The sequence below is a fragment of the Eulemur rufifrons genome, chromosome 18 (assembly GCF_041146395.1).
Source record: "Eulemur rufifrons isolate Redbay chromosome 18, OSU_ERuf_1, whole genome shotgun sequence".
Lineage (NCBI taxonomy): Eukaryota > Metazoa > Chordata > Mammalia > Primates > Lemuridae > Eulemur > Eulemur rufifrons.
Window position 1 is genome coordinate 32,854,730 of NC_091000.1, and position 26,739 is coordinate 32,881,468.

Consider the following 26,739-nt stretch of genomic DNA (forward strand, 5'->3'; position numbering starts at 1 on the left):
ATGAATACTTAAGATGGTTCCAATTTCCCAATATTACAGATGATCTGTGATGAGCATCCTTACATGTAAATATTTATGCATTTATCTGAAGACTTTTGAAGAATTTTTTTCTAGAAGTAGAAATGTTAACATTTTTAACATTTTGATAAGTACTGCCAAATTGACCTCACAAAAAACTTTACCAGTTTTTACTCCTATTAATAACATATGAGATTGTGTCTTAGTCCATTTTATGCTGCCATAACAGAATACCACAGACTGGGTAATATATAAGGAACAAAAATTTATTGGCTCACAGTTCTGGAGGCTGGGAAGTCCAGAATTGAGGGTCTGGCATCTGGCAATATGCTTCTTGCTGTGTCATTCTATGGCAGGGCAAAGAGAGGGCAAGAGAGAGAAAGAGATTGAATTTGCAGCCTCAAACCCTTTTATAATTGGCATTAATCCATTCTTTTTTTTTTAATTTCAGTATATTATGGGGATACAAAAGTTTAGGTTACGTATATTGCCCATGCTCCCCCACCCCCCCAATCAATCTATTCTTGAGGGTGGAGACCTTGTGGGTGAGGGTGGAGCTCCACCTCCCAACACTGTTGCCTTGGGGATTACATTTCCAACACATGAATTTGGGGGATACACATTGTAGTAGATCTTTCATCCTAAACCTTAGTCACACTAGATATTTTCAATCTTTTAAATTTTTGTTAACTTGATTAGTGGAAAATGATCTCTTGTTAGTCAGTTTGGAGTTGCTGTATCATATGGTAATTTTCTATTTACCTTTTTGAGGAACTGACATACTGTTTTCCATAGCATCTGTGCCGTTTCAGATTCCCACCAGCAATGCACAGGTGTTCCACCTTGGCCGTCTTTTACTATATGTATTGATCACTTGTATTTTTTCTTCTCTGAATTGTCTATTTGTATCCTTCGTCCTTTTTCCTACTAGGTTATCTTTCTTTTTTCTTCTTCTTCTCTTCCTCTTTTTCTTTTTCTTTTTTCCAGAAATTATCTGTATTTTACATGCATTTGCTTTTTTTGTTGCAAATTCTTTTCTTGCTCTGTCATTTGTCTTTTAACTTTGTTTAATGACTTTTTCACTCTATCAATCTTTTCAACTCCAGTGGGTTTAGTGGTTGTTTATCATGCATCTGAATTTGATTTCTTGCTTAGGAAGGTGTTTTCCAAACCAAGATTAGAGAAACATTCCCTCCTGTTTAATTCTGGTATATTTATAGTTTAATTTGATTTGATGATGTGAGATAGGAAACACATTATGAATTTTGTTCTTGTAGAGATAACCAAAGTTCTCAGAACATTCATTATACAATCCAACCTTTTCCCATTGTTTTGAAATACCTCCTTTATTATGTACCAGATTTTTATATATAATTTAGACTATTTCTGAATGATATTTTCTGTTTCATTGAACTATTTATTCTTGACCAGTATCACTCCTTGAAATGAATTTTCCTAGCAAGCCCATTAAATTTCTGGGGAAAAAAGACCTGGTGGTCACCATAGAAGATATATTTTCAGAGACCTTCCTTAATAACCTTATTTTTCCATCTCAATATTTTGTAAGCCTGAAGGCAGACATCTGGGGTTGCTTTAAAGAGAGAAACATACTTTAATTCTAATTTTAGGACAAAATCCATGGAAATCTATGGGTACTACAAAAGATCATTGAGGAATCAGAGATGCTGTGAAAATTGGTTCTATTGATTGAATAAACAACACAGGAAAACACTTTCCCCACCCCCATATACCTTTTCTATTGTTTTTTGGTATCTGCATTAGATCACACTCATTGCATTGATGCACTGAGTCATCTCCTTGGGCAGAGTGCTGCTGTTTCACTATTATGTGGAAAGTGGAATGACTCCATACACTGCAGTATTCCAGGGTGAATCCCTCCCTTTCAATCATGGAGCATTCAAAGGAACCATATTTAAAGTGTGTACCGACCAAGGTTAAATGGGAATAAAAGTCTTTTTTGTTGGTAATGTACTTCATACATGGATTCCCCTAGACCTGCAGATCACCAGAAGTTATACAAGTAACCATTTCTGCGGTAGCAACTGTATTCTTTCATTTTTGCAAGACATATTAAAAAGGGTCGTAAGACTGAAGGATTTTCTTAAACTTCTTAAATTGACATGGGTAAGTCTGATTATGTCCTATCAGCTAAAAGTATCATAAAATATACTTTTACACAGGTAAAGCAAACTGCTTTGAGCAGTACTTATCAACGTGGTAGTTTTCATTGCTTATAATCTTTCTACCTATATTGAAGTGTCCCTGGAATTTTAGTAAATATTGTCCTGAATTGATTCAACATGAGAGATTTCCTTAAGCTTGTAATTATGTCCTCAGTAGAAACAAATTACATTTTGATTCTATGTTATCACTATTTCCTGTGGAGTAGCAGATAAAAGAGGAAAAATTTTAGTTTATTTTGTGGATAACTGCTGATATTTCTAAGCACTTACGGTATATTTAATTCTCACAGATCTAGATGATTTGGATTAAATTTGTAGTAGTACACTGCAATATAAAATCCAATGAAAACATAATCTTAGTTTTATTATAACTCTACTTATATTATTTGTAACATGCTCCTATTTATTGCAAATTTGAAGTCTAAGGTGACATGATATATTTCTTCTTGCTTCAATGTTGAGTCAAAGCTGCTTTAAGTTTCAGTTTTTTTCATTATCTGGAAATCTGAAGTAAAATAAATTATAAAATTAATTTTTATATTGGGCTAGAAAGTGAAAAAAAAAAACACTTGCTCTGAAAGATATTTTCCTTTCTATAATTTTCAGACATAGCTTAAAGATTAAAAACACTTAACCTTATATGATATTTGAAAGTAAATCTGTGATTTTTTAAAAAATCAGTGTTTCAGTATTAGCTTTTCAAGTGTTGTATGAAACGACTCTTCTTGTGTTTGGAGAATGAGATTATAATTAGTTTCTTGCACAAAGTGAGTACTTAATAGAAACGTTTAACTTGATTTAATCATACCTGCTGAGTTCTTCCAAATGTTCCTGAGATACACCTTCTACTGTTGAGCTTGTAAACTCTCCTAAATAAAAAAGATACATAATTTTAATAGTTTTTCATGAACACAGTTTATAATTCTTTTGAACTGGAACCTGAGAATCCCTTTTCCAGGATATTTATCTATCCTTATCACCTATGTGATAAGGGTGTATGCATCACCAGCGCAGATTCTATTGTCCAAAGATTGCCACAACAGTATCTCCCACTCCACTTATTCCTCTGCTTCATGACCTTGTCAATCTCCCATGAAGAAGCAAAAACTAATTCCCTTCTTCTTGAAATCAGACTATCCTTAAGAATCTTTTGTAATCAACAGAATGTGGAAGAAGTGACTGTATGATTTCTGAGACTAGGTCAGAAAAGGCTATGCAGCCTCCACCTCGTTCTCTTAGGATGCTTTGGAGGAAGCAAGTCACTGTGTAAGTCCTAACACCTTGAGATGGTCACTCTGGAAAGGCCGTGTATAGATGCTCTGGAAGACAGTCCCAGCCAAGCCCAGCCTTCCAGCCATCCCAGGCAAGCCTCCAGTCTGTGAGCAAAGCTGTCTGTGACCCTCAAAACGAGCCCATCTGTTAGCTGAATGCTACTTAGTGACCTCAATTACTGTCCAGCCAAGCCCTGCCCAAATTCTTAACCCACAGAATTCTTATGATATAATAAAATGGCGACTGGAAAGGCCAACTTTAGGGATAAGACGACTTGTTAAAACAATACTGAAAAGGAAAATTAATTTAGAGAGCAACATAAAATATCTAAACAATAAAGTCAAATATGGGAAGTTTATCTATTTTGTTTCTTTTTTCCTCCCCGTCCCCACCAGAAGTTTATATGTAATATATAAAGAGCCATGTAATTTGTTACTTAACTTTCTTATCTGTCCTTTTACTCTTGACTTGAATCTACTGGGACTAATCTAATAAGATGCTCTTTATTTCTGCTTATGACAGGCCCCAGTCAGGGACCTCCTCTTATTTCCTGTATTTTATTTGTATAAGACTCTCTGCATTTCCTATTCTGTTTCCATCTCCCATCCACAGCAACTCCTGAAACATTTCCACTGTGCCCTTTGGAATATTTGGTCCATTGTTTTGCAAAATAACCTATATCCTCACCCTATTTTCTGAAATTCCTTTTACTTTTTTGCTCTAACAGAAACCTGGCTCTCCTCTGAAGATACAACCAGCCCAGAAACCCATTTTTGCTTTTGTTTTTCTGTCTTCTTACTATTGGCTCTGGAGATGGGTCGGTGTCCTCCTTCCTCCCTATTGTTCTTTCAGACATTTGCCCTCCCTCTTTCCCTTCCTAAAACTCATATTATCAGATTATACAATCAACCATTTGTCACTATTGTGGTCTATCTATGGTTGGAAACATTCTTGGTTGATTTTATCATTGTCTCCTTGTCACTTTACAGCTACTTTAGCAATTTCAATGTACATGTAGATAATTCCACTCTTAAGTCTTAATTCCTTGGGCTCCTGTTCTCTTAGATCTCACCCTAGCCCCTACTTCAGCCATTAATTTTTCTGGTCATAGTTAGACTTTGCCATTACCGGTAACTGCAAGCGCTCTCAAGCTCAGTTCCTGCAATCAACTACGTGACTGCCACCTTTACTCTTTCCTTATCACTCCCGCTAGTACCTCCACTCCAGCAATCCTTTCACTCTGCTGGTACCTCCAGATCTACCGTCTTTTTACTGTTCCTCCTCATTTTAATGTCTTCTCCCTTTGTCATACAATTTAAATTCCATAGTTGCCCACTCCCTTGTATACAGCCCCAAATTCTTCTTTTCCCACTTTGTCACTCTCCCTTGGCAAAACTATAACCCTAGTTAAATCCAACTGTCTGCCTGTTCCTCTTCTGTACTATGTAGCTCAGTACAGCTGGAGAAAATATACAACCGGCCTGAGAGGCCTTGCTTTAACTTCATGGCCACAAACAGTAGGTGGACCCTTAATGCTTTCAGGCCATTTTATTAAACCTTCCTAGTCCACTCATTCTTTCACTCCCCTAGATGACTTTAACTCTTTCTCCTATTTCCTCAAACCTTCAACTCTCCACTTTCATCTTTGATATCAGTTGATGATTTATTTTCCAGTTTCAAAGAGGAAATAAAAGACAGTAGGGAAAAACTTCCACAAGCTCTGTAGCAAGAGTTACTCACCTGCCTGCTTCTGTATTCTATATACTCTGTCTTCCCTCCTGCTACCATCAGTGAACTAAGGCCAACCCCTCTGCTTCTTCAACTAGATATCTCATCCCCTCTTGCCTACACAAGACATGGCTTCAGTAAATCCTTCTGCATCCCATTCATCGGTGTTTATGCTGTCTACTGAATCTTCCCCAGCAGCAAAGAACTATTAGTTGAAGTCATGTCACTAAGTTCTCAGCGACAAATGTGGATGAAGTGATATACAGGCATGTGCTGCTTACTGGTGGGTATACATTCTGAGAAATGCATTGTGATGCGATTTCTTCATTGTATGAACATCATAGAGTGTAGTTACACAAACCTAGAGGTGTAGTCTTCTACACACCTGGGCCATATGATATCGCCCATTGCTCCTAGGCTACAAAGCTGTACAGCATGTGATTATAATAAATACTGTAGGTAACTGTAATACAATGGTAAGTGTTTGTGTATCTAAACATGGAAAAGGTAATGCATTGCACTACAATGTTACTATGGCTTCAACATCACTAGGCCATAGGAATTTTTCAGCTCCATTACAGTCTCATGAGACCACCATCATATATGCGATCCATCATTGACAGAAATATCCTTATGCAGCACACGACTGTATACTGCTTCTGGATCTCCTTGAACTTTCCGTTTTCTTTAATTACCCTGTCATTTAGATTCTACCATGCAGACAATGGCAACACCCTAAGGCTGCGGTTCTCAACTGGGTGTGATTTTGCCTGCAGGGAAACGTCTGGAGACATTTTTGGTTGTTATAACTGGTATGAGCAAGTGCCACTGAGCTCTAAAGAGTAGAGGCCAGGGATGCTTCTAAACATCCAACAACGCACACGTGACAGTCATTCCCTGCGTGCTCCCCAACAAAAAATTGTCTAGCCCATTTGAATAGCACGAGGTTGAGAAGCCCTGTCCTAGGGGATGAAAGAGCAACAAGAAAGCCATCACCTCCCAAACGTCTGTGAAGCTATTTCATAAATGTAGACTGCTTATTTCAGGATTAAGGGAGAAACAAGCTTTCATACTGTTTCATATTCTTACACTACTGTACTTTTGGGACTCTGTAATAGGAGCTTAACCTTTATCTTAACTAATATGTTCTATCATTCTTTTAGGTTAAGAACTACCTTGGGCTTTTCATTTTAATATTTTTCATTGTATTACAATATATAGAAATATCCTAATATCCTAATGTCTATTTTATACTATCGAATGTCTTGAACTCAGCCTTCCCTTTGGCTTGGCAGGATGTAACAGTATCTTGTAAGCTGCAGAAGTCTTTCTTGGATTTCTCACATTTGCAATTATGCCTGACTTGTTTCAAATAATTATTTGGCATTCATTCCCCAGATGTTGAGGAAAGGTGACATATTGTGGACTATTTCCCAAGTAGATTATCTGAGAAGAATAATTATATCTGCCTCTACTCTTCTACTCTACTTGGGCCACAGCTACTAGTTTAAATAAAAGAAAACTACACACACTCTGTGCTAGGGAACCTTAGCAATGGTTACTTTACATAAGAGAACATATAAAATCATCATTCAGGTGTTCTGATACTTCTGAACAAGGTGAGCACTATAGGATTTGTTGACTGTTGATTTCATCATTGCAAAAGTGTTCATTTTGATGCTAATCTAGGTTATGTAGTGTGGGTCTGACTTAAGGTGTGATTTGAGATGTTGTAGGACTGCAAGGAAGCTGGAAGACTGGGACCAATACTTGCTGGGACCATTCCAGCAAGAGAGGCCAGAACCATTGAATAAGTTGAAGTGTGATATTTGCTTATATTATCTACATATCAGAAGAAATTGGCACTTCTCTGTTGCTAATAGTAAAGACTTTCAAATGGGAGATTCTGTCAAATAGGCAACAAAAGGTTCTCATTTATATCACCACTTAGCTTATACTCTACTAAAGCAATGGAACAAGCCAGCAAGTGCTGAATTGCTATAAATCCCCCATCTCATCCCTTTATTTGAAAACAGTAGAATATAATTTTTATATAATATAGTGCTAATACAAACAAAATTTAAAAAATGTTATCTGTGGAGGAAGAGTATGAATTGAAATGGAGGCAACATTACCTGGTAGTTTGATGGGAAAGGTGAATGAATTTTTATAATTTTGGCATGCAAAACATTTTTAGTGGCTGTACTCTAAAAATGGGTAAATAATAATTCATTTATAAAGGTTGTGTCAGAGTTTATGGTCTAGACCTCTGGTAATGGATTCAACCTTTCCACAACAAATCAAAAGTATTATTGTATGCTCACATGAATATACAGTAGTCACTACCTTAAATTTAAAACTCACTATAAGCAGCAAACGCAGAGAGCAGGATATAAAGGCTGTATTGTATCAGTGTGGTCTGCAGAGAATTTCTTCATATGGTTTTTGCCTTGTTGAAATATATGTTGCAGTTCAAAGCTAAAGGGATTACTTTTGAATAGTCATCAGAGGGGTTGATTACATTCGTATATCATATTTAGCTGGACCCTGCAGGCTATTATTCCATTAGCTATGCTAGTCCTGCCATTGTCAAAAAGTTGATCACCTAATGTTAAAAGACTGTGCTTTCTGTTGACCTTCTCAAAATGACTCAAAAGCTCTTGTTAAAAAATGAAACTCAGATTATGTTTTATGTAACTGATCAAGAATAAATACTGTGTATAAATAATGCTCATCTCTTATGGGTGATCTTAGCATTATGCCATTATTAACAACGGGATATTTTGTTTTTGTATTACAGCATGTTGTACTTAAAGTCACAGATTCAATTTTCGTAGAAATACTACTTCTCTCTCATTGATAGTAAAGAGTTCTCAGAAACTGACTTATGAAAAAGGAACATAAGTTTCTCCCTTCCCCACTATGTATTTAAATCATATGAAATTAACACCATGGAAGAAATCCAGTATATCAATATTAATATAAAATAGTACATGTACATGTACAATGGCCTAATTATAATATTATTTTATAAAGGCCACTGTACTGAAGAGAACAAAATTTTATTTGGGAGAATATACATGTAAACTGAAAAGTTGTCATTCGTGTTCGATGGTCAGAGAATCACTTCCAAAAATTAAATAAAAAACTTCATTGTTTATTCTTTACATCATGGTTGTACAGTTTTACTATTTAATCACAATAGTTGAAGAATTTGAATGAGTTAAATTTATTTTTTTTATAGATCCAGAATCCCATTACCAATATAAGACATATTTATGGAAGCTTGACTTCTAACCTATTTTATTATGAATTAGCTGTGAATAAATAATGAAAGGGAAGTTTATCTTTGGAAAAGATGTCTCGACAGGTATGGATTTATTATTTAAAATAAACATACAAAATTTTCATTAGAATCACATTACAAAAGCTGTCTTTTGGGAACAAAGATGATTTTGGAGCTATCTCAGTGGAACAGCTAGTCCTTGAGTCATGTTCCCAGAAGTGGTGATGGATTGCATAGACTCATGTGTACTCTTTGGCGTGGTCTTCCTTGTAACTGCTGGTGTTCTAAGTGGCTGGTCAGGGATACAGGCTGTGATCCTGGAGCACAGCCAGACACTAATTTTGGCCTCATTATCACTGTTCTCTTAATCAACTGAACTTTTCAGCAAGTGGAAGTTTGCTAATATTTCTTGTACTTGCTTGCCTTTAGCTACGCCACTTGACACTCACAATAGAGGAGTGGGTATCAGTAAGGAGGAAACAGACGGCACATTCAACTGAGATTTTAAGAGACTTTAATGAAGGAACTGTTAAGAGATAAGGGCAGTGCTAACAGGATCTAACGGGATGTTGAGACACCCAAGGGACTAGCAATAGAGGGAAGCCATTCCATTGTCAACCCTGGGCCTGAATGGTAAGTAGAGAGGATGGTGCCATTGGATGCTGAGTGAGAGATGGAGATTAGGAAAGGAACCACCCATTAGAATCTAGAAGCAGTACTTGTAGAGTGTCTTAGCTGTCAGAACTGAGCTGAAGTGAGGAGCAGAAGAATGATATCCTAACTTTCCCACTCTCCTAATCTCTGATCTGTTGTTGACTCTTTTTGGCTAAATCTATACCAGGAAGGCAGAAGGCAAGAGAGCCTGTGTGATGCAGTCTGAAGTCAGTCTTCTGGGACAAAGGGCAGAGAAGGTAGACAATTGATCTGGTGTGTGGCTGTAGGGAGGTGTGTGTGGGGGAAGAGAGAATAGCATATAATGATCACAAAGTGCAAATGCTATCTTTTCACAAAAATTCAGTCATGTGAAGTGTGCTTTAAGCATCAACATATTTGATGTTGACATATGATTTGGTGTTTCCCTTTTCCTTCCCTTTTCTCTTTGTTGTTCTTCTCCCTACTCCCCCTGCCTCCTCCCTCACAGTAATGGTTTGTCATTCATGGCACTTATCATCTTTAGTAAATATTTTATTAATCAAAGCCTGAGATTATAGAGTTAAACTCACGCTATCAAAAAATATGTGAGTTTTCCTGGTAATATTTTCCTACCTTTTATTGTGAACAAACACAAAGTTAACCTGTTCTATGTGTGTTTTGAAGTAGGAATCATGATATGGTAATTCTCGATCTGATGAGTGTAATAATCAAGATATAAACTTTTAAGGTAGGAGGCATCCTTCAAGTTTGGGTGGACTCTCTTAAGTGTCAAAAATTGACATGTGTTATTTCATATTATGGGTTCTGATATTATAGTAATTCCCATCTAAGGGCTTTTATTAATATTTGAGGCCCATTAAAATTTATGTGGGGAATGGAAGTATATTCTAACTCAAAATTATAGGCTCTTTTTTTCCTTAAGCACTACTATCTTGAATAAATGGAATGGAACTAGATCTGGATAAAGCATTGAAGACACCATATTAACACAGAATTATTTTGAAAATTTCTTTTTCTGAATGTCTAAATTTTTATTGAGACTATCAGATTCATGTCCGTTAATCTGTTCAGACATTCATATGTTTCCCTGATTGGAGGCTCAGGGGTAAGTTAACGAATTCAAAGCAATAACCATATATCATTATCACTCCCCAAGTTTAATTTTTCTCTGCCAAAATATGTGAAGTATAATATGTGTAATATGAAACTGAATGCTGATAAATAGATTTGGATTTTTTTTCTCATTCCTTTATAAAAGTAACAGTTTGAAAAATACACAAACTCCATGTTTGTGTTCTTTTCATGAACAGACTATTTTAGAACAGAGGATTATACAGGAGATGCTTTTTTAAAAAACTCACTTTGTTGAGGTATGATTGACATAATAATAGCTGTGCATATTTAATTTATAAAACTTGAAGAGTTTGGAGATAAGTATGAATACATATCTTTGAAAACATCCACAATCTACACCATAAACACATCCGTCACCTAGGAGATATTTTTAATGAATAATCCAGAGATGTGAAAATTAATGTTTTTATAAAAATTGGATTTTCTGATGTATGCTGAGATTTCCAGGAAGATGCTGTAAATATAAAAATCCAGTTCAAGGGCGGGGGGAGGGGATGGGGGTATAACTACGTGATGAGTGCAATGCGTACTATCTGGGGAATGGACACGCTTGAAGCTCTGACTCGGGGGGATGGGTGGGACATGGGCAGTGTATGTGGCCTGAACTTTTGTACCCTCCATGATGATAAGCTGAAATAAAAAAAAAAATATTAAATATTCAATAGATTTAAAAGAAAAAAAATCCAGTTCAAATATAATAACATGAATAAATATGTATCTTGTCATCAGCAAAATATTAATAGTTCCTAGAAATATATCTTTCTTGAAAAACCAAAACAATTCCTCCATTAAATCCAAAAATCAAAACCTTATAGATCCCAGATGAGGTACTCTGCCTTTTTAATTTTTGTAAGAATTAATGGGTCTATTAAAAACAATGAAAGTGAGAAATAAAATTTTAAATAAATCGCCATTTTCCAGGTAGATACATGCAGCTACATGTTTGCTACTCTAAGTATGTTCTCCAAACCTGCAGCATCAGCGTTACCTGGAGCTTGTTGCAGAATTTCAGGCCCCTCTCCGGACCCAGTAAATCTGAATTCACATTTTAACAGGACCCCAGGTTGACTCATTTGCTCATTAAAGTTTGAGAATTTTATTTATGCTTATTTAATATAGAAGCAAAGTAGCAGCTCAATAAAAAGAGTAGTAGTAGCTACTTGTCTTTTGTTTATTTGGAACATTCAATCATAAGTAAAAACAAAATTTGTTTCTATGGATTGAGAACATATTTTGTAGGAGGGAATGTGGTTAGTACTTTATTTAATTTTAATCTTTTAATTGGAAATTGTCAAATTATGGTTGTATATATTTATGTGATACAGAGTAATGTTATAATTCCTGAATATAATGTGGAATAATTAAATCATGCTAAGTTAGCCTATTTGTCACCTCAAATACTTACCATTTTTTTTTTGTGGTGAGAACATTTGTAATTTACTCTCTTAGAGATTGTGAAAGTATTATTTGCTGTATTCACCATCCTGCACAATATATCTTAAAGAAAATAAAACTTATCCCTCCTGTCCAATTGAGGCTTTGTAACCACTGACCATAGTCTTCTCATTTCCTCCATTCTTTCAGCCTCTGGTAACTCTCTGCTTCTTTTAGTTTGATTGTTTTAGATTCCACATATGAATGAGAACATGTGACATATATCTTTCTGTGCCTGGCTTATTTCACTTGGCATAATGTTCTCTGGTTACATCCATGTTGTAACAAATGACAAATTTCTTTCTTTTTTAAGGCCGAACAATGAATGTCCCAATGTGTGTGTGTGTGTGTGTGTGTCAGATTTTCTTTATTCATTCAGTGGTTGATGGACACTTAGGTTGATTCCAGGACTTGGCTATTATGAATAGTGCTGCAATGAACATGGGCATTCAGATATCTGACATACTGATTTCAAATGTTTGGGTAAATACCCAGAAGTGAGATTGTTGTATCATATGATAATTTTATTTTTAGTTTTTTGAGGAATCCTCATACAGATTTCCATAATGACTGTACAAATTTATATTTCCACCAACAGTGTACAAGGGTTCCCTTTTCTCTATGCCCTCACCAACATTTATTATCTTTTCTCTTTTTGATTATAGCCATTCTAAATAGGTGTGAGCTGATATGTCATTGTTTTAATTTGCATTTCCTTAATTTGATTAGTGGTGCTGAGCATTTTTTTTCATATATCTGTAGGCAATTTGTATGTCTTCTTTTGAAAAATGTCTATTCATGTCCCATTTATTAATATAAATTGGATTGTTTTCTTTAGAGTTGTTTGAATTCTTTATATATTTTAGATATTAACCGTTATCGGATGTATGGCTAGGAAATATTTTCTCCCAATCCATAGGTTGTCTCTTCACTCTGTTAATTGTTTCCTTATTTCTGCATAAGCTTTTATTTTGATGTAATACCATTTGTCTATTTTTGCTTTTGTTGCCTGCATTTTGGGGGTCAAATCTAAAGAATCATTGCCCAGACCGTTGTCACATAGTTTTTCCCCAATGTTTTCTTCTAGTACTTTTGCAGTTTCAGGTCTTACGTTTAAGTCTTTAATCCATTTTGAATTGAATTTGTGTATGGTGTGAGACAAGAGTCAAATTTCATTCTTCTGCATATGGATATCCAGTTTTCCCAACATCATTTATTAAAAAGATCGTCCTTTTCCCATTGTATATTCTTGGCGCTTTGTCAAAAATTAATTGGCCATATATACATGGGTTCATTTCTAGGCTCTCTATCCTGTTCCATTGTTTGACAAGTCTATTTTTATGCCAATATCATGAGATTTTAATTATTATCATTTTGTAGTATATTTTGAAGTCAGGTAGTGTGATGCCTCAAGCTTTGTTCTTTTTGCTCATGATTGTCTTGGCTATTCAGGATTTTTTGTGGTTCCATATGAATTTTAGGATTGTTCTTTTGATTTAATGAAAATTGACATTGAATCTCACAACCACCCTATGCTCTAGGTATTATTATTTTTGTTGTGTAGACAAGGACACCAAAGGGTGGAGACATTAACTTGCTCAATATCACACAGCTGATAACTGGTTCATTGGAGATTCAAACCCAGGTTAGTTTGGGTCTTAAGCCCATGCTTATAGCATCTGTACTCATTCTCACTCCAGTGAATTCAGAAAGAGGAAGATGAGGAATAAGAAAGCCTCTCAGGCAAGTGTATTGTGTAAGGCTTGGAGAGGTTGATTTATTTGACTTTGTGGACAGAACTGCTGCAGCAAGCCTATTTAGTTCTTAATCGTTGTTTGTCTATTTAATTTCTTGTCTTTTAGAGACCATTTCTAATGCAGCAGTTAAAAATACAGCCACATACCCAAGGGATCTCCCTGAAAACCACTAATCTGACATGTAGGCCATGACAACTGAGCGTGGACTAGAGAGAACCCTAATCCAGATTTCTATCATGTAAGTTGTTGCCTTTATTTCATTATACTTTGACTCAACCCCTAATGGATTCAGCTTCGTGAAGTCAGAAAAAGGGAAAAAAAAGCAATTTATTCATGTTTTCATTGGGGCTCACTGCAGACATGAAATTTCTCTAAAAATGCAAATCATTTGGTGCCACATAAGTGAAACTCGGTAGCTAAAGCTCTTAGAGGAAAATGCTTTCCCAGGGCTAATGTTTTTATGCCCGTGATTGAATAAATCGATCCATTTATTACAACATCTTCACTTAAGTTTTTTATCCCTAGATGAATGTATCTAACGGTACTAGAGGACTTTTCTTTATCACTAAGAAAATTGATTACACTTGTTAATTTGGCTTTTAATCCTAGTATATCAAAATAAATACCATAAACAAGTGTAGAAGAAATCAATATAGATCCGTTTAATATCAGATTGATCAAAAAAGGATTTAGTAAGACTCCAAGATGTAAAATACTAATGTACAAACTAAGCCCTTACTTATGTAATATGACTTTTGACGAGCTCAGTATAAACCTGAAAGAAACTATTTCTGAAAACAGAAATGGTGCACTTTTGTTGCATTAAAAGAAAAATCCCCAGAAGTCCTACCTATCCAAGGTACTTAAGGTGAACATCCCTTAAAAAAGATTTCTTGTCTTTGGTCCAGCCATTCTTGTTAGTTCATGGGGTACCATATCATAGATTTTTTTTATGCAAAAATGACACTTAAGAGGTATAAGCTTAGTTATAAAAAATAGATAAAACAACACTCTTAAAAGCCAAGATATCACAAGGAAAGGCTATCAGTCATGCTTTTGAGAGAAGGTGAGGACAATGAAAAATAAAAAATCATACTCAAAGACTCCTGAAACACTACTTAGACTACCTTTGGGCCATTATGACATGTTTTGCAGAACCCAAGTAGCAAACCAATTACTCAGCAGGCATTCTTTCAACTAAGCATACTTTTGATTTCATTTGTATAATAATGAATGAGACAGAGATTCATGCTACATCATCTTAGAATGACACAAGTTTTAAATTGCCTTAGTATATACTGTGTCAGTCACAAATGGTAATAACTATTCATTTGCCATTCATTCAAGAGATAGTCATTGAGTGCCCACCAAGTGAAAAACATATACTTGTGGGATAGGTGCTGGGGTACAGTTTTTAGTAGTGTTCAAATTAGATGAATTCAGAAGTCCAAGGCTGAGGGGATTAGTGGGGAGTCCAACCTGCCATTATGGCGTAGCTCTCTGAATTGGTGCATGGTCCTCAGAGAAGAAATGAGATTTTTGAGTTTTGATGACAACATTTGTGCCCTTGGATCCATTTATGCCTGAAGCAAATACATCCCTGGACCTTTCAGTTATGTGAACCAATAAATACCCTTTTTTACTTTAAAAAAATGAGATTTTTATGTTTGATTTCTTAAAACATAGGGGCACAGAGTTTCAAAACAAATACTGACTTTAACAGAATACACATAAATGCATTTAGATGTTTGCCCTAGGAAAAATAGCCTACTAAGTTTTTCATGGTAGGACTCAGATTCTTTGATAGCATGATTGGTGGGTCAAAAGTTTAAAAAGCAGAGAATTTCTGTGTCAGAGCATGTCTTCTCAACACTCAACATATGCACACTATACAGCTGTGTATATATTTCAATTTATAAATATGTAGAAGGCATTTCTGAAAAACTTTTTGTGGTTTGAAGTATAGAATCATCATTTCTTGTAATCTTCAGATTATAGACATTTTTCTTTTGAAGTGTAATATATTTTTCCCTGGGACTGCAGTACCTTGCATGATATCTTAGAGATAGTATATATTTAATGTTCTCTGAATCAACACAGTTTGCAGCTTATGATTTACTTTTGGAAATGTGACATAATGTATTGCTTGGCACATAGAAGATGATCAATAAATGTCTATTGAGAGACAGACAAAATGAATGAATACATCTATTCTTGAGAATTTAGAAGAGAGCATGAAAGACATATAATAAAGACAAAGCTATGGGTTTGAAATGCCAGATAATTAAAAAAAATAACCAGCAAGATTTATGGACAACTCTTTAATGAGTACATAAGAAATAGTTTTGAAGAACTGGTTTTCCTCTTGAATATATTATTTACTTTCATTACAAGTTAAGTAGGAAAAGTCTAAACTTTTAGTCACAAGTTCTAAAGTGCTTTGGAGAAGAAATACTTCTATGTACAACTTTTAAAAAATAATTCTTTCAATTTAAAGAAATAACTATTTATTTTTCCTTCCTGTCTTAATGAAGGAGGATTTTAGCTACACAAATTATCTTAATATTCATGGATTCAATGGTTTTAAAGAGCTAAGGGATATCAAGTCACCTTTCCTCACTGCAGTTAATGTAATTAGAGTAAAAGAAGCTCTATTCAATAAATGGTGCTGGGAGAATTGTACAGCCACATGCAGAAGAATGAAACAGGATCCATGTCTCTCACCACTCACAAAAATTAATTCAAGATAGATAAAAGACTTAAATGTAAAGCACGAAACCATAAGAATTCTAGAAGAAAAATTTGGAAAAACTCTTCTAGATATCAGCCTAGGCAAAGAATTTATGGAGACCCCAAATGGCAATCACAACAACAACAAAAATAAACAAATGGCACTTGATTAAATTAAAAAGCTTCTGTACAGCTAAGGAAATAATCAAGAGAGCAAACAGACAACCTGCAGAATGGGAGAAAATATTCACAAGCTATCTACCCCATAAAGGGCTAATAACCAGAAGCTACAAAAACTCAAGCAAATCAGCAAGAAAAAAACAAACAACCACACTTAAAAATGGGCAAAAGACATGAAGAGAAGCTTTTCAAAATAATATAGACAAATGGCCAATAAACATGAAAAAAATGCTCAACATCACTAATCATTAAGAAAATGCAAATTAAAACCACAATGAGATATCACCTTACCACAGTTAGAATGGCTTTTATTAAAAAGTCCAAAAAACAATAGATGCTGGTGTGGATACAGAGAGAAAGGAACACTTACACACTGTTGGTAAGACTGCAAATTAGTACAACATCTATGGAAAGCGGTATGGATATTCCTCAAAGAACTGAAAGTAGACCTACCATTCAATCCAGCTATCCTACTCCTGGGTATTTACTCAAAGGAAAAGAAGTTATTTTAGTCAATTTAGTCAAATTTATTTTATCTGTACTTGAATGTGTATTGCAGCACAATTCACAACAGCAAAAGATGTGAAATCAACCCAAGTGGCTATCAATTCATGAATGGATTAACAAAATGTGGTATGGAGTACTCCTGAGCCACAAAGAAGGATGGATTAAGGCCTTTTGCAACAAATTGGATGGAACTGGAGACTATTATCTTAAGTGAAGTATCTAAAGAATGGAAAAACCACCACCACATGTTCTTGCTAATAAATTGGAACTAACTGATAAGCACACACGTGCACAGAGGAAAGTAAAACTCAGTGGAAATTAAGTAGGTGTAAGAGTTGGGGGGGAATGGGTGAAAATCTACCTAATGGGTATAATGAACACCATCTGGGTGATGGGCACACTTATAACCCTCACTCAAGCATAGCAAAAGCGATCCATGTAACCAAAAATATTTGTATTCCTGTAATATTTTGAAATAATAAAAAAATTCATGAGCTTGTGTGAAATAATGGCAGTCACAAACCTACTTTCAAACTTGTCCTTGAATATATAATAGATTAATATAATACTTAATGTACTTTAAGAAGCATATAAGCATATTTTAAAACTTATTAGACCTGTTATTTAAATAGACTTCTACTTACTCATCCTACTTTATGTTAGTGTGTTATCTAGCTGTAGAAATGAGTGACATTGTTTAAAAATCAATTGGCTTTCATCTTAAGAGTGACAAATGCCTACTAAAAATGTCTTCTGAGTAGCTTTCTCAACACCTCAAATAAAAGCTTGAGCAAATAGAACTATCACATTAATGTTTTTTACATAAATATTGAAACAAGCCAGGCTGTTATTAGCATGTGAACACAATATCTTTTCAGTGTTACCTAGGCATCTACTTTTGTCTGAGAGACCATGGGGGTCTTTTACCATATTTGTGAGGTATTTTGAAATAATCAGATATTAATATTCATGAAAATCTCTAGCTTAAATTGTAGCCAGAATAACATCAATGATTTGAAATGTTTCCTTATCTTTTTAAAGGGAGAAATAATAAAGCAATTCTTCTTTTCCAATAAATACAAATGCTAGATAACTAAAGAAGAGATGTTAGACTGTTGGCTAAAGGAGAGCTATAAATCTTTAAAATTCCAGTGTCTCTCTAAGTGAAATGATTGGTAAATTAAAAAAAAATTTTTCCTGTTATTTGATTTCTCTTTTTTCTTTGATTTCGCCATTATTGAATTTATTTATAATTAAGAATTTTGAGCACAATTTTAGCTAAAAAGTTTTGTTTTGAAATATGTTTAGTAAACAAACATATAACTTTCACTTTTTCAGATTCAAAAGAAATAAATATAAATTTCTAATAATACTTAAAGCCTATTACATTGTATAGATAACTAGATTATAAAAACTGTGCATTTATATTATAAGATGAAGACTATGAGAAAAACTGAAAAAAGGTCAACATGTTTTGGCATTCAACAAAAATATAGGATCTACTGAATGCTATAGGAGATGATTTTTTTGCCTTTACTGAGGACATAAAAAATAAATTTTAAGGTTAGACTTCAGTAAGAATCTCAGATACTGGAAGAAGTCACTACAGGAAATTTTGGACAGTGAAGAACTTTAATGCAACATAGAGTTTTATTAGTGGAGAATGACTTCAGTGTTATCTGCTGAAATCCAGACAATGGCTTTCCAACCTTTTACTTTGCACATAGTAGGCACACACAATAAGCATTTGTTTTGTTGTATTACTGTTTGAGCATGGTGTGTTTTAATACATGAGTGTACAGCCTTTGGAATACTATGTTTTCAAGATTAATAGTATCAAATAAAGCATTTGGAGCTTTGCAGTCCTTCTAATATTGTTCATATTTATTACATCAATCCATATTAAGTCTACCATCTATTTCCATAGGTTAAGAAGTTTAATGCAATATTCATTTTGATAATGTGTTGTTACTCTCCAATCCTCATATGCATCTCATATTTTCCTGCTTTTATCCCTTTGCTTATGCTGTTTCTTCTGCTGATCTGCACAAGGTCAATTTGCCCTTCAAAATTTTGTTCAAATACTGCCTCCTTATACTTCCAATGGAATGTGATCTGTCTTTCGGAACTCTTGTAACTCTTTCTTCTATAGCACATATTATGTTTACCTTATATCCTGGTTATTTGTGTGCATAATTTTCTTCCAAATTATGATCGTAAAATCCTTGATCTTAAGATTCAACTTTGTATCCTCCACCCCCCACACCCCCCAACTCAAATTCTAGCACAGGGCTTTGCACAGAATAAGTACTCAGTAAATATTTATCGAATGATTTTCAGCATTATCTGGAAAAAGGCTATTGTAGTTTAGACATTTGGAGTGGAGGGTAACTGGTTCTAAAATTTCATTAAAAAAAATCTATGTAGGCTAACTGTTGTGTTCAGATATTCATACTTTTCCCAACAATCCTCACTTTTGACCAATACATACAGCATCCCTCTACACTCTTTCCCTTGTTGTACAGATGGTGGTAATAGGTAGTTGTGGTGGGACTGACAGCTAGCCAACACATTTGTTTTCTCCCCATTGGGGCACACTGCATCTCCCAGCCATCCCTTGCAGGTAGGTGTTGCTGGGACTAAGTTTCCTTCAAGGAAATTGAATAGAAGTGAAGTGTGCCTCTTACAGCCTTAGTCCTAGAGAAAGTCTCCCAAGAACTTTGTCCATCAGCTGGTTGGATATAAACAATGATGAGCTTGAGGGGATGGTAGAGCCACAAGATGGAAAGATCTGGGCTCTGTGAAGGATTATGAGGAGCAGAGATTTGACATGCTGACCTGGAACCTCTCTAACCTATTAAATAAATAAAGAATAACCTCTGCTGCATGGAACCATTGCATGCTTGCATCTTATTGTTACTGTAATCTACCCTACCCTAAATGACACAGTAGGGAAAATGATGGTGGCTGCAAACTCCATTTCACTGATTTAGGAGAAACATGTCCTTGTTTATAGCAGCTAGAACCATTAGTGCGGTCATGTTTTTAATATAACTCAAGTGTAACAAAGAGGATGTTGAAGGAAATAAAGGAACTAAACAAACTGGTTTATTAGCATGGAAAATAGAAGACTGAGAGTGGGCTGAAAAGAATCTTTAATTTGTTTTGCCCACCATTGTCCTAGCACCTAGCTCAGGCAAAAACAATATTTGATGAAAGACTAAATATTTGAATAAGTAAATGTGATAGAAAAAAGCCTTCATTTTTATTGAGAAGAGCATTCAAAGTGTCAGGCTTAAAACTGATTAGGAAAAATTTAAATTAGATATTAACCTCTCCTGTGTCTTCATGATTTTAGAGTTGACGTTTGAGTTCATCCTTCTGGCATAGAAAAGTCACTTAGTAGTGTGAGCCTTGCTGTGTCTTGAAAATGGAAGAACCTGTGTTTTGGCATTTTGACAAGGAGGCCATTTTAGTGTGAACCAATGACACATAAGTAATATTTTAGATGCAGGGTGTGAAACTTTTAGATGACTGTACAGAAGTATTTCTACACTGGGAATAAGAGCTGAAGAGCTGTATCACTTCCTTTATTTACCCCCTTTCCTCAGCTCCTCTGACATTGCCCTAATTCAGATTGGCATCTCTTCTCTGGGTTATTGCAGTAGCCTCTTAACCGGGCTCCGTGCTGTATCTCCAGTCCATCCTCATGTTGCCACAGAGTTATGTATGCACATTCCCAATAAGTTCCATCCGTATTCCCAACACGTTCTGGCTGCCTGTTCAAACTGCAATGCTTTAAACACACCATGTTTTCTCATAAGCTTTTACCCTTCCTGGATTATTCTTTCTTTCCAGCTACGGGGTGAATTCCTTCTTCACTTTCATCACGACTCAAAAGCATCTTTTCCGGGAAGCTCTCCTTAGCTTAGATGATTCTCTTTTGTTCTTCATGGCACTGCATACCTTGATTTTGGCACTTGCCAGATTGTGCTAGGTGGCCAGTTCCTTCAGCCTGGGGACCTCTGTAATATGGTGGTCAGCATTCTGGGAACTTGCTGGGTTCAAATGCATTATCTCGTTTAACTTGGGATAATATTATTATCCCCATATTACAGATAAGTATGTAGAGGGCCACAGAGTCTAAGTGACACAGCTGGTAAATGGTGGGACCATTTTCAGAAAATACAATGGAAAGCAAATTTCTCAGGTACATGAAAACATCTGACCCCACAGTTGGTACCTTGTGTCACTATTCCATTTGCTGAGTGAGCCCCCACTCCCCATAGTCTTCTCTCCTCACTTCTGTCTTTCTTTCCAAACACAGCTTTGAGTATCTGATGCATCCAGCTTGTACTGAATAGCTTTTTTCTATTTTACTAGTGAAAAAACATTATGTCTCATATTTGTTGAAGACAATGCCAAGAAATTAAGGCTCTGTAGTCCCTTCAGGGACTAGGAAGCCCAGTAAGGGTTGTGGGGTGTCCCTTTTGCTTAAGGGCATAACTCGATGTGTGGCTCTTGGCAGGTCAAAGTCTGACTTCCAGGTTATGAGCAGGTGCAAACTGTGACACTGCACTCTGCTGTGAGTCAACAGCAAGGATTTCTTTGTGGCACTTTCTGAGTAGCAGAAGTGGGTTGCCGGGGGATACTGAAGAACTCTAGAGGGAGCAGGTGTGGGTTCTTCTCACTCTCTCTTTCTGTGAAGGCCGGCTTCTTGCATCCTTTACAGCTGGGATGGTAGAGCTATCCGTTTGTTGAGTAAATATATTTAATAATTAAAAGTAAAAGAAATACTTTGAAACATTAAAAAAAATTGTTTATGTGCATCAGTGTGAATTAATCTTCCTTCCCCTCTCCCTTTGTTACCCCCTTCCTCCCTCCTTTTCTCCCTCCCTTCTTCTCTCCTTCCCATATTGTTCTTTCCTTTCCTCCTCTTAATCAAAATAGTTGATCTCAGTACTAGAATGAAGTAAAGGTCAGATTAGCTCAGGCTACATAAATAAGACATCTTTTAATGACATCATATTCTTTTCAGAAGTGATTTCGGTGGAAACATAAAGCAAACTAGGGTAAGAGAAAACACAGTGGAAAGCAAATTCCTCAGATAAGACTTTTTTCAGGGAAAGAATCAGCTAACTTCTAGTCTGACATCACAAAAGAAATCAGTCCTTAGGCCCTGAGCCCTTTACTCTCCACCAACGTTAGCCAAAGACCTTTTGTCCTGGCAGGAAGGGCCAGGCAGACTCGAAATCTCATGTGGAAAACATTCTTCGCAACATGGGTTTTTAAAAAAGAAAACATGCAAGAGACCCTGAAAAACATTTTATAATTGGCCTTGGGAGGGTGGGAGAATGCACTACGTAATGAATTTCATCAGGACAATCAGACTCCGTCTGAATAAGTCTTTTAAATGCTCTAAATTGGAAGTTTTCTATTGCCTCACTTACAGATCACGGGAAATAAGTGCCTGGCCATGCTCTACCCAAGGTACAGTCACTCTGTTTTCAAGCTCAAAACAGATATTGATTTTCATTTCAAACTCTAATGCCAAAATTAGCAGTGTCAGGTTGAATTAGAGGTGGATGATTTAGAGAGTTCAAAAGTGAACAGAGCAGCACAGCCAGACTGCTCTTTCTTGGTTGTTTCTTTTTCCCTTTCATGTTCTAAGACAACAAAGCAAGGCATACAAGATGCCTTCGGTTTTATGGCACCCACAGAAATGTTCAGTCCCACTCCAGTCGTATGTCTTCAGCACTTCTGTTTCCTGCAAGTGCCAGTTCAGGCGTGAATGCACCTAGTTTGAAGATTATTACCTATTGCCTTGTAATGATTTCCTTCTGCTGAGCCTTTTGTTTCTTATTTACCTTTTGAAAAAACCAAAATTTGTATAGCACTTTAAATTGACAGAGCATTATCTACATTGTCCCATGTAGGGGACATAAGGGGTTATGGCACCGTTATTGAATGCTCCTTTACGTCTGGGGTTGATCACAGGAAAATATCTACAAATCAGGGCTAGTGAGAGTTTCTCTCACATGGAGCAGTTAATCAAGTATGTTGTCATCTGCTTGTCTGTACATGAGCTCTTTGAGGGCAGAGATTGTGTTTTTTCATATTTTTATATTTCTGGGTGCCAGAAAATGTCGGGCTTACAGTTTGCATTCAAGTCATGTCTGATGAATGAATGGCTAGTGGGCTATATGGCTACCCCCACAGGAATGTGTGAGTTGTATTAAAGGTGGGGAGAGAGAGTGATTCCCTCACCCTACATTATTTTAGGAGTAAAAATCTGAAAACTTAAGAGGAAAGTGGAGAGGATTCCCTGTGACTCATCATCAATAGCACACTTAACCAAGATTTAGAGAGCGAATAATTCTGAACATCAACACCCAGATGCCTGGTATGTGGGTATTAGACTACCACCAATTTTCATCAAGCACGTGGTGTGCTCACAGTTGGGGATGTTGAACAAAGTGTCTGAGAAAGAGAGTGGCAGGTTGGAGAGGCCTCCAGAGGTTGGTAGACTGATGGGTAAAGCAGGAGCGGGGCAAGAGCCTAGGGGAAAAAAGGGCACAGGCCTTTGGCTCAGACAATTGCAACCCTGAGCCAAGTCAGACAAAGTAGAAGAGGTTTGTTGGCAAGAATCAGAGCCTTCTGGAAATAGAAGGGAAAAATGAAATGCTGGCAGGTAAGTAGAGAACCCCTAGACGTGGAGCTGAGACTGGCATGTAATTCTGGGCTTTGAGAGAGATAACCTCAGATTGATTAGCCATGGCAGCCTTCTCTGTGTGTTCTCTGTTGGGTGCAGCAAATAAAGTTTGGCAAAGCAATAGAGAGAGGAAACGAAGAACGCCTTTTCCTTCCTGTTTTAGCTATTAAATGAAGTGTGGCTAAAGTCTGAACATAGTTTACACTATTGTTTAGCTATTAACTATGGCCAAGCTTTATACTCCATAGGTGGAAGGCTGCTTAAACCACAGCTGGTAGGAACACTCTTTGTGTCTTGAGAAACCTCAGGTCTTCTGATACGCAATGCAGTGCTCTTTCCCCCACCCCACACTGTCTCTCACGCTGTATTAATGTTTTCAATAATTTATGCAACAGCATAGTCAAGTATCAATAGTGTGGACTGTGTAAAGGCTAGCCAATCTTTTTAATAATGTTGCGTAAGGTTTATTATTCAAATGTTAAGCTAAGGATGGTTATAGGTTTTTAAAAACATTTTTTTCCCCTTTTGCCTTTAGTCCTTGCCTCTAGCACTAATACAGAAAGAGTGGGCACTGTTACCTCACAACGTATTTCTCTTTTTGTCTAAAGAATGTCACAACAGGAAAGCCTATTTGCAAAGAGATACTTTGCTTTCTATATTGGAATTGGGAAGCACAGCTAGTTTACTCTGTCTAAACTCCCAGCTAGCAATTGATGTTGAGAAAGAAGCTCAGTCTCCTAGAGTGAATGGAGTTTATAGACTCGCCTTCAGCTTGTAGATCCTCTGTACCAGCCCTAGGGGAGGATAGATTTTATAAATAAAATATTTGTGAACAGCAGTAGTCACAGCATTACTACAAACTTTAAAAAAAAAATCAAAGGGCATGGTTACATGAAGTGAGCAACAAGTCAGCATTTGCTTCTCTGAGCCATCCAGGGCTACACCATGCAGGACTCGTTAGTATGCTCAAAAAGGGAGAGAGAGTTGTATTAAGAATTAGAGATGTTAAAAATATCACAAACTCCAAATATACTTAGTATCGATTCTCCAACCAGCTCAACATTAGGACGTTAGGTATTTGTATTTGTGAAGCAATTATGCAGTTTGAAGGTGAACCCTAAATTCAAGAAATTAAAATAGTCATGACTTTCTGTTTAGTTTAACCTGCTGCAAATATGGAAACACAGTAAAATATTGGTTTACAAGTATTTCCCAGATGATTTTAGTTTATAAAAAAAATGTGACTTGCAATTTTTACGGGGTGTGCATGGAGGAATTGCTGTCCACATCTCTCCAATGAAAGAAGTGTTTAGAAGAATGTTGTGGGGAGCAGTTCCTCACTTCTCCAGTTCTGTAGGCTGGTCTGGTTTCTGGCCCCCACCCAGCACGAAGGAGATAAAGATTTAGGGTTCTGGGAGAACTTGAATGATGTCTATCAGATGGCCAAGTAGAAGCTCCTAGCACTTTTCTCCACCCCCCCAAAAAATCCCCAAACAATGAATAAACAAATGAATTTTAAACAAAATAATTAAAGGAGAGTACTGGAGAAAACAAAGCAGCAGAAAAATCCTGTAAGGCTATGGTCCCCAATTCCCAGGCTGCGACCTGTTAGGAACCAGGCCACACATCCCAGCCTGAGATCTGCCTCCCCCACACCCCGCCCTCCCCACCTTCTGTGGAAAAATTGTTTTCCATGAAACTCAGGAACTGGGCTGCACAGCAGGAGGTGAGGGGCAGGAGAGCCAGCAAGGGAAGCTTCATCTGTGTTTACAGCCACTCCCCATCTCTTGCATCAGTGCCTGAGCTCTGCCTCCCCACCGGCCTCCTCCCTGCCCCTCCTCCATGGAAAAATTGTCTTCATGGAACCCGCCCCTGGTGCCAAAAAGGTTAGGGACCACTGCTGTAGGACACAGAGAGCCTAGATGGCCACATACAGAAGGGAAGGACACACCTTGCCTCTGCCACCCCATCCCCTAGCGGGGATCTGTTCGGCCACCAGGAGGAACTTCTCCCTGGGGGGAAAAGGTAAACAAGAGGACCCCAGCAGCTTCTATCACCACCCTGGACACCTGCAGTTTTTACTACTAGAGACTCCTGCAGTCCTCAAAGGCTCTGAGACCAGCTGAGGGAGCTTTCTGGGGTTCACATACTGAACTATCCCCAGAGAAGAAACTAATGCTATGCCCTGACCCACCCCCGCAACCCATGGCTCATCTTGCTACTATCCTGCACTGTCTTGGAACTGGAGCCACTGCTAGAGTGTGTCCTACTCCTGGGTGAGCAGCCATTGCATCCCTCTGTCCCTGAGGCTCAGCCACCACTGCATCATATACACCTGGTAGTACAACATCCTTGAACAAAGCTACTTCTACACACTGCTTCCTAGGGACAGGATACTCCACAGCTGCATTCATCCCAGTCACTGGTGCACCCTCCCCTTAGGGCCAAGCTGAAGTGGTACCCAACTCCTGGGGAAACGGAGCCCCTAAGTATAAGATGTTTTATGTGAGCTTCCTGGTAACCACAACACAAAAAAGTTAAGCAGATATACAAATAATAAAGAGAAAGGAATCAAAGCTTAGCACCATAAAAAATTAGCAAATCACAGTTAGACAACAAGAGAGGCAGAAAAGAACAAAGGAGCTAGAAAACAAACAATAAAATGGCAGTAATAAGTCTTTACCCATCAATAATAGCATTAAATGTAAATTGATTAAATTCTCTAATCAAGAGACAGAGTGGCTAAATGGGTTCTAAAACAAGATCCAACTATTTGCTGCCTAAAAAAAGACTCACTTAAGCCTAAGGACACACATATAGGCTGAAAGGGAAACAATGAAGGAAGATATTCTTTGTACATGGTAACCAAAAGAGAGAGGAGTGGCTACACTTATATTGGATAAAATAGATATCAAGTCAAAAACTGCTACAAGAGACAAAGATGGTCATTAATTAGTGATAAAGATGTCAATTTATTAACCATGGTAAATATATATGCACACAGCACTGGAGCACCTAAATACATAAAGCAAATATTAATGAACATGAAGAGAGAAACAGGTAGCAGTACAATAATATTATAGTAGGGGATTTCAATACGTCACTTTTGACAATGGATAGATT

At 36.7% G+C, this 26,739-nt stretch overlaps 1 protein-coding gene across 2 annotated transcripts in view; it reads right to left on the minus strand.

The window, feature by feature from the left end:
* Positions 1-2,149: 2,149 nt before the first annotated feature.
* The window catches only part of TTC29 (tetratricopeptide repeat domain 29), a 180,697-nt gene continuing 156,107 nt past the window's right edge, over positions 2,150-26,739 (minus strand). The window contains exons 12-13 of one of the 2 annotated variants that reach the window (XM_069493352.1): positions 3,031-3,088; positions 2,150-2,727 (exon numbers count right to left, since the gene is read on the minus strand). In XM_069493352.1, the coding sequence (XP_069349453.1) occupies positions 2,703-2,727; positions 3,031-3,088 (83 nt within the window). In that variant the 3' untranslated portion in view covers positions 2,150-2,702. Of the gene's footprint in view, positions 2,728-3,030; positions 3,092-26,739 lie in introns of both variants that reach the window. The other variant, XM_069493351.1, reaches the window with a different exon arrangement.